This window comes from Chenopodium album, chromosome 25 (genome assembly GCF_948465745.1).
Source record: "Chenopodium album chromosome 25, dcCheAlbu1.1, whole genome shotgun sequence".
NCBI classification, from domain to species: Eukaryota; Viridiplantae; Streptophyta; class Magnoliopsida; order Caryophyllales; family Amaranthaceae; genus Chenopodium; species Chenopodium album.
The window spans coordinates 5,227,543-5,235,983 of NC_137858.1; the positions used below are offsets into that span (position 1 = coordinate 5,227,543).

Genomic DNA, 8,441 nt, shown 5'->3' on the forward strand with positions numbered 1-8,441 from the left:
ATAAGTTCATATCAATGATCAATTTATTGATCATAGATAAATTTTACAAGTGTTGTATTAATAGTGAACATAATTTCGGTTAGTACGAATGGAACTTTAATTATAATCATCAAGACCTTGTTATGTTTTGTGTACAATATTGAGAAGAAAAAAAACCCTAGAGTAGAACTACCACTTTCCCACCCTCGTCAGTTCTTACTACTCCAAATTCAATTCACCTCCCGGAGTCCCGGTGCCGGCCTCCCTGCAATTCAACTGATTTCTTCGCCGCCGCCATTGAAGCTCTGCCACCAAGGTCAGCCTTTCTCCTCTCCCCTGCTCTCTCTCTGTAATTGGTACTACTGTAATTTCTCAATACTGTGAAAATTTGGGGTAATTTAATTTGAGGTATTAGCAGCATGTCTGGACTATCAATTGGAGAAAAGAACTTCATAAGAGGTGGTATTGCTCAAGATCTTCGTTGTGATGGTCGAAAACGCTTATCTTACAGACCTATTCATGTTGATACTGGGGTCATTCCACAGGTCTTACTTCTTATGTCTAAAGTTTGAATTTTTAAACAATTTGATTTTGTTCTGTAGTTGCTTGAGAGTACTTAATGATCCTTCAATCTTGGAAATTGAGATGGTTGTTTTGGTTTAATTATAGGCAAATGGTTCAGCAAGAGTTCGAATTGGGGGAACTGATGTCATTGCTAGTGTCAAGGTTTAATTTCTGACATTGTTTTAGTAATCCCTCTTTTGTAATGAATTAAGCTTTCATCAACTTAGTTTTTGGTTGTAATGTGTGTGTTTGATCAAGTGCAGGCTGAATTAGGGAGACCCAATTCGTCTCAATCCGATAAAGGAAAGGTTTCGATACATATTGATTGTAGTGCTACAGCTGCACCTATCTTTCAGGTCTTCTTTTTCTTTCTATTGTTCTATCTCTTAAATGATTGTCTATTAACTCCCTTTATCACCATATAAAGGATTAAGTATACGACTTCGAGATGTTCATGGAATAGTACTCTTTTTTCTTGCACTAGTGGTGGTATTGTGTGATTTGTTAATCTTGGTCATATTGAACGATGGAGAATGAAATAGGGTTACACTAGTAATATGCAGCAAAATCAAGTTGAATCTTAGATTGTAAGGGAGTTGGACAGGCTATTATTTCTGCAAACATTGAGTATTCATTCCCTTAATTTAATCTTGATTTCTATATGTCCTGTTAGATTAGGAAAATAGGAAGTAGTCTTTCATTCCAACCTCCTGTGATTTTGTATAGATTGTTGAATGTGTAGCTCAAATGTATTGCTGTCTTTCTCCTGTGGTTTTTGTGTTGGTTGGCATCATTTGAACTACTAATTTTTGTCATAAAGAAGAGTATGAATGTAAGCTATGCATCCAAATAGCCTTTTGTAGTCATATATGTGATGTATTTTTTTGTGCTTGAGTTTTATTCTGTTTGAATTTCATCTTTTGATGATTTTGTTACCCTATATACTAGGACAAGTGAATAATCTGAACATACATTTTAAGTTCATATATATACTGTCGATGTCTCGTGTCACAGGGCAAAGGGGGTGAAGCATTATCAACAGAACTTGCTGCTGATCTTCAGCGTTGTCTCTTGGGTGGTAATAGTGGAGCAGGTAGGAAATTTTATTTAAGCATATGAAAACTTGGCGTGGTTAATCAAGGTGGAAGAGCTGTGGATAATGTTTGACACACTTTGTTTTAGGAGCTGGAATTGACCTTTCATCCTTATCAATCGTGGAAGGGAAGGTTTGTTGGGATCTTTATATTGATGGCCTTGTGGTTAGTTCAGATGGGAATATGTTGGATGCTTTAGGTGCTGCAATCAAGGTATTAATCAATTTTTTTTGTGCCGCTGCCAACCTTTTTAGTTTTATATAATATGTTCATTAAATTAGCTTGGTCCGTTATCTTATTACCCTATGCCCTCTGAGATTTCCGTGTCAGAACTTTGAGAGCTTGTTTCATTTTTTGTTAAAGTCACATCATACAAGAGAAGTTGAGGAAGTACATCTTCCCCTACAGTAAGATGTGAATTTAATCTTCCACTCTCAATTCCCTGTTCTGTAGTCCTGTTACTCCTGTACAGCTTTCAACATTGTTTGATGGATATGCTGTATTTGCATGAGGTGCTTAGCTCAAGCCAACCCTATAAATGGAGCTATATGTCCTTGAGGTTTTCTGAAGCTTTGCATCTTAACTTCTATATAAAGAGGATGCAATGTTTGAAATTACGACTCATTTTAATGAATATAAGTGAGTGGACCATGTTCCAGAATATACTCGCAATTTCCGTCTACATCTGTGTTGCTGCTATAGTTGTGACATTGGTGAATATTGGTGCTGGCATTCTTCTTAAGCACTACAATTATACTTGATAGTGTAGAGTTCATGTTCACCGATGTCACTTTATTACAGGCTGCTTTAAGTGATACCGGCATTCCAAAAGTTAATGTCATTGCTGCTGATTCGACATCTGCTGGTGATCAACCTGAAGTTGATGTTAGTGATGAAGAATTTTTACAGTTTGATACTTCTGCAGTCCCTGTCATAGTAACATTAACCAAGGTTAGACAACTTTCATCATGACATTCTTTTATAAAGCATAAATTTATTTCACCTATCTTCTCTTCGACATTTAATCAAGTTTGATGCTCTTTTGTAACAACTCTATACATTATGCAGGTAGGAAAACACTACATAGTTGATGCAACAGAAGAGGAAGAATCTCAAATGAGTTCTGCAATGTCTGTCTCTATCAACAGAAAGGGCCTTATATGTGGTCTTACCAAGCGTGGGGGTGCAGGTGTAGATCCAAGCATAGTCCTTGATATGATCTCAGTAGCAAAACATGTGAGCGAGAATTTTATAAACAAATTAGACTCCGAGATAGCTGCTGCAGAAGCTCGTGAGGAAGAATCATGAATATGGTTTACATGTTTAAACTAAGCTCCAATGTTTTTGCAGAGTATTGAATTTTGACCTAGGAAATTATGTTTCATACAGGTAGATTGTTTGTAACTTTGTAAGTGTCAAAGTATAGTCAATATCACAAGTACTATTAGTGGCTAACATTTTATTCCATTATCATAGATCTCGTTAATCAAATGATTAGTATGAGATTAATTTTTGGCCACGCGGATATGCCTGAAACCACTTCTTCAAGTGCTCTCCAATTGATCTGATTATGCAGCTGTACATATCTTTTCCAGTAATGGTATGTTGGTATCCTTTGTATGAATATTTCTCTGTATTAATTGTGCATCTTTCATCAAAAGGATTATATACTTGGCTATCACATACAACAGATTGTACCAGCATCACCCGTATAATTGTATTTTCTTATAGACATTACAGTATATCTTAAATAAAATTACACTACAAAGTTTATTCAATATATCAAGTTAACTTTGGTCTAGTGGTAACTGGTAAGGTTTGCACCTTTTAAGTCTCCGCTAGAGACAATTTGAGGGTAAGAATCCCTTATCTTTCCCTCGCAATCTTCAAGTGTCTAACTTGCAAATACCGGACGAAAAGAACCGTGAGGATTAAGATATAGTCAATGTCATTTCTCTTATCTTTAATAATAAAAAAAACTATACAAAATAAAATCTAAATACTTGGGCCAATTTTTTGGGCTATAGGCCTAAAAACCTTACTAACGAAATACACAAAGACAGGCTTTTTCTCTCTCTTCCAAAAGTCACAAATAGATAAGGAAGTCAGGAAGATAACTATTTTACAGCTTCATCTTCTTCCTCTCACTCACTCTCTCTCTCTCTCTCAAAAATGGCGCAGACTCTGGCGACGCCAGTAGCACCATCAGTGTCTCTAATATGCAACACTAAGCCCTCAATTTCTTTCTCCTCATCTTCACTCTCTTTCCGCACCATAAACCCTTCCAAGGTACCAACTTTCTGCTACTTCTTGTTGTTTTTGCTACTAATTTTAAATTTGACTAACTTATGAATGATTTTGAATGTAGAATGTTGGTGGGTTAAGCATAAAATGTGTTCGTGTTGGTAATGTTGAAATCCCAAACAACAAAAGGGTTGAGTACTCTCTTCAGTATATCCATGGAATTGGGCGTTCTAGGGCTAAGCAAATTCTTTCTGATTTGAGTTTGCAGAACAAACTTACCAAAGAATTATCTGATGATGAACTTATTCAGGTCAGAGATGAAGTCTCCAAGTACATGATCGAGGGTGACCTGGTATTTTCTCTTCTTTTTGTTAAATTTCTACTGATTTTGATTCATGTGACTGCTGAATTACGAAATTGGATTGATTTTTGAATTTGAATTGGTGGTTAGTTACAATTATAATCTGGGTTTTTTTTTTTTGTAAGAAATTAGAAGTTTTATTGTTTGATGGAATGTGAATTAAGTTGTCCAATTTTCAGGGATGTTTTGATAATTTCACTTGGATTCATGTTAAATTTATACTGTACTATTTCTCAATGTAATGGGTTGTGAAAATTGATAGAATTAGTAATGTATTGTTCTTGATTGGAATTTGGGATTGTATTTGTATACGCAGAGGCGATTCAATGCTATTGCAATTAGGCGATTGAAGGAGATACAATGCTACAGAGGGATAAGGCACATTCAGAGTTTGCCTTGCCGCGGACAACGAACCAAGAACAACTGCAGGACTTTGAAGAGGGGAAAAAGAGTTCAAATTGCTGGCAAAAAGAAGCCCCCTGGTCCTAAATAGTTGAACTGGTTTGCCTCTTTTCTCTTCCTGTAATTGGGTGCAATATGGGCATTTGTTTTTTCTAATTGTAGTTGCTCAGAATGTATTGCTTGTAATTTTGTAATATTGATATCTCTTGCAGTTATTGCTTCAAAGTTGAAAATTTCCTTATTGCTTATTTCTCAATTATCATGCTCCTTCGTCTGATGTGCATCTGTTTAATGCTCATTCCTTACAAATATATGTCTTGTTTGTCCTTTTCGTTTGTTTTTGTTATCGTTTATTCCATACACCTCAGGAACCTGTACCCTCGTTTTTAGCTAGCTTAATTAGAAGGCTAGAAATGGTATACCCTCACTTTGACTCCAACAGTTATGGCAACTTCGAAATTAGTTTAAGGGCTCTATACTCTGAAGCTAAACTCGAACACCTTACACTTTAGTGAGGAGTAGTAAGTTGATGCTCTAGAAAGGTTAGCATAGCTTTTTCACCAGCATGTATATTTAGTGTACCTGACCAGATTGAGACAACCTTTCTCTTAGATGGGCCTCTCTTCCAACAGGTGGATTCTGCTTGGCTATGATAGCTTATATACAATCTGTCATTATTTTTACCCTTGAGCTCAAGCTTCTTTTTATCCACATTATTGTGATGTGCATATTTCAGTTTCATAAAACACTGTTGTTTTTTTTTTCCCCTCTTCCTTGCCTAGCAATCTAGCATACATGCTTGAAGAACCATCTACAGTAGTATATACTACTCCCTCAGGAAAAATTCTCATATTCCTACACCTGCCCTTGTGCTAGCCGCATCAGTTGCACCAAATTTCTTAGTCTGCTCCATAAGGACCATAACCTTATGTGCTCCACTTCATCTTTTCTTTTGCCTTATTCCATTTCATATGTATGAAGCCCTCTTCAGAGGGTTGCTATAAACTCCACAACCCTCTTCTCATTTCTTTGAGTAAGTAGACCTCAAATTCTGATACTTGTATAATCATTACGATTTGCTTCCATGCCTGGCCATCCCACTTTCCAGGTTATTTTAGTCATCTAAAACCATTAGACAAGTGTTCTAAAAATAATTGATCATAGATTCGTTGCCATAAAACACACATGCTCTTTCCAGGACAAGCTTCCTTTCCAATTAATTTCTTTTGTAGGCGTAGCCCTGTTTTGGGGGAATGTTCCTTGTCCACCGCTTTCGAAACCAAATCCCTGCAATGTGATATGTGTTCATTGTATAATCCCAAATCCCCATTGTTTGTGAGTAAAATGTGATGTGCTTTCCTCTGCCACTTCTGTGTCAGATTTCTCATACTGCTATTTTTGATAGGGAAATTAATTCTATACTGCCATTAGTCACTCAAATGAAGGCTTGTGGTAGCCTTGACTTGAGTCAATGAAAGATTATACTCTGTATGTAAATAGCTAAATTGACACTTTAAAGACAAAATAGATTGTTATAATCACACAAATGGCCTCCTGAGGTAGTGTGTGGGTTCATGGAAAACACTTTGACCTCTTTTGTTTCTGGATTCACATTTTCAAAATTAAAGACTATAGTATAGTCTTTTGGACCAATTTTGAGGATTTAGGGACTTAGTCTCGAAAAATGTTAGGATAGTCGAGGACACATTCCGGGGTAATATATTAATTTTTTGAACTCAATGCTATTATTAATCAGTCACTTAAAGGAACATGATTACCTTTAGTTGATACAAAAAAGTGCATACGTAAATTACTTAAATGGAAGTTCAACGGGGATATGGACAGTTCTAATCACCCAAATGGCCTTCTAGCTAGGGTGATGTTCGGTCTATAAGAAGAATTTTGATCTCTTTCCTTTTTAACTTCATAAAAGTTAAAAATTGTTTAAAATTGAAGGGTATAATTCATGTTATCTTTCTCAATATCACATGTTTCGAGACCCAATGTTAAATAATCTTTGGATTGCAGAGGACGCATCCAATGGTCATACTATATTGTTTGGAACTTTTATATAGCCAATTGTTGATCAAATAAACGCTCGTATCGGTTGTTAGTTTAAAGGGCCTGTTTATTGTTGCAAATAAATGATTGTGGTAGAGCATTCGGTCAATGAAAAGAGACCTCTCTTTCATTTTAGGGCCTTGAAAAGTTAAAAAAAAATGGCAAATATCAAAGGTTATAATTCACACTTTTTGACCTATTTTTGAAATTTGGTGTTGAGAAATCTTAATATTGTGAGGGATACATTCCAAGGTCATTGGTCATATAATATTTTTGTGGTGGCCTTGTGTTAATTAAGGGAGGCGTGTATATAAAAGAAATTGGCGGTTGAAAGACAAAATGAAGATTGCTACCACCCAAATGGTATCGTAGGGTGTTCAAGGGTCTATGAAAAGCATCTCGACTCCTTCCTTATTGGGTCAAACTATAAAAATAGTCCAAAACTAAAGGTTATTTTCAGATTTTCCCCAATTTACTTTTAGTTGCAACGTTTTGACACTGTTCAAATAATTCTAGTTGACTATCATTTGGTGACAAATATGTACACAAATTAATACTCATTTGGGATCATTTAAAATTGTTTTAATGTATGTTTTCATTAAATCAATTTTTTATAATTTTTTTTTATCAATTTACGATTATAGATATGAGTTGTTTAAATTATACATCGGCAAGCGTAAAATTGATTAAATTGTAGGGAGTAAGTAAATTTTTTTTTAATCAAAGTAAACTTACAAGATAAATAGTAGAACTGTCAATTTGGGTATTCAAGTCGGGTTCGGGTCGGGTCAAATTAGGTCTCGGGTTATCAGGATCAGATTATGTTGAGTCAATCTAGCTTCAGATCAGGTTCAGGTTGGGTCAATTTCAGTTGAAGTTATAACGGGTCGGATATAGGTCGGGTTCAATTCGAGTTAAAATCAGAGCGGGTTCAATTTCAGGTTCAGGTTGTGTTGCGTCGGGTTTGGATGGGTTAACAAGATGGTACATTCGGGTTCGGGTTAGTGTTCAGTCGGGTTCTGGTTCAAGTTCAATTCTAATAAATATCGATGTGGCCAAGTTGAACTATACAATTGGTTTCAGGGCCCGGTGGCGAATAGTGATGAGACCCTAGGGGATAGATATCAATGTCATATAATGCCGTTTGAAACCATATATGAACATTATATGTTGTCATAAACGTCCGTGGTAGGCTTGAGTTTACGAAATCACTACAAGTTGTGAACAGGTAAAATGACTGTTTAAGGGCATATTGGACGGTTCCACCGACCCAATTGGACTCCTTGAGGAAATTAGGGACCATGGTAAACATCTCAGCAATTTTTATTTCTGGGCGAAAAAAGGTCAAAAATTACAAAATTGAAGGCTATAATCCACGCTTTTTTGAAAGAAAACTTGAGATTTCGGGGCTCGGTGGCGAAAAGCCTTGAAACCCTAAGGGATAGCTCTCGGGGTCATATAATGTCGTTTGAAACCATATATGATCATTATATGTTGTCATAAACGTACGTGGTAGGCTTGAGTTTACAAAATCATTCCAAGTTGTGACCGGGTTAAATGACCGTTTAAGGGCATATTGGACGGTTCTGCCGACCTAATTTGACACACGGAGGATATTAGGGTACACGGTAAACGTCTCCCTAATTTTTATGTCCGGACGAAAAAAGGTGCAAAACTTCCAAAATTGAAGGCTATAATCCACGCTTTTTGAGTTAATTTTGAGATTTCGGGGCATG

General features: G+C 36.1%; 2 protein-coding genes across 2 annotated transcripts; both read left to right on the forward strand.

Moving 5' to 3' along the window:
* The first annotated feature begins 139 nt into the window (after positions 1–139).
* LOC145614682 (uncharacterized) lies at positions 140–3,128 on the forward strand. The gene is made up of 8 exons (XM_081669751.1): positions 140–295; positions 398–524; positions 649–705; positions 807–899; positions 1,558–1,636; positions 1,726–1,850; positions 2,439–2,588; positions 2,706–3,128. Exons 2-8 carry the CDS (start codon positions 399–401, stop codon positions 2,943–2,945), a joined length of 870 nt encoding a protein of 289 aa, XP_081525877.1. The 5' UTR covers positions 140–295; position 398; the 3' UTR covers positions 2,946–3,128.
* A 601-nt stretch (positions 3,129–3,729) lies between these two features.
* Positions 3,730–4,900, forward strand: LOC145614339 (small ribosomal subunit protein uS13c-like). The gene is made up of 3 exons (XM_081669385.1): positions 3,730–3,926; positions 4,006–4,233; positions 4,559–4,900. The coding sequence occupies exons 1-3, from the start codon at positions 3,810–3,812 to the stop codon at positions 4,733–4,735; spliced, it is 522 nt and encodes a 173-aa protein (XP_081525511.1). The 5' UTR covers positions 3,730–3,809; the 3' UTR covers positions 4,736–4,900.
* Positions 4,901–8,441: the final 3,541 nt, after the last annotated feature.

Bases quoted from the DNA above. Each gene is read 5' to 3' on its own strand.
- LOC145614682 (XM_081669751.1), top strand. From the start codon at position 399: ATGTCTGGACTATCAATTGGAGAAAAGAACTTCATAAGAGGTGGTATT. The intron at 1,637-1,725 runs GTAGGAAATTTT...ACTTTGTTTTAG, and splicing joins GGGTGGTAATAGTGGAGCAG to GAGCTGGAATTGACCTTTCA. The intron at 2,589-2,705 runs GTTAGACAACTT...TACATTATGCAG, and splicing joins TCATAGTAACATTAACCAAG to GTAGGAAAACACTACATAGT.
- LOC145614339 (XM_081669385.1), top strand. From the start codon at position 3,810: ATGGCGCAGACTCTGGCGACGCCAGTAGCACCATCAGTGTCTCTAATA. The intron at 3,927-4,005 runs GTACCAACTTTC...TTTTGAATGTAG, and splicing joins GCACCATAAACCCTTCCAAG to AATGTTGGTGGGTTAAGCAT. The intron at 4,234-4,558 runs GTATTTTCTCTT...TTGTATACGCAG, and splicing joins ACATGATCGAGGGTGACCTG to AGGCGATTCAATGCTATTGC.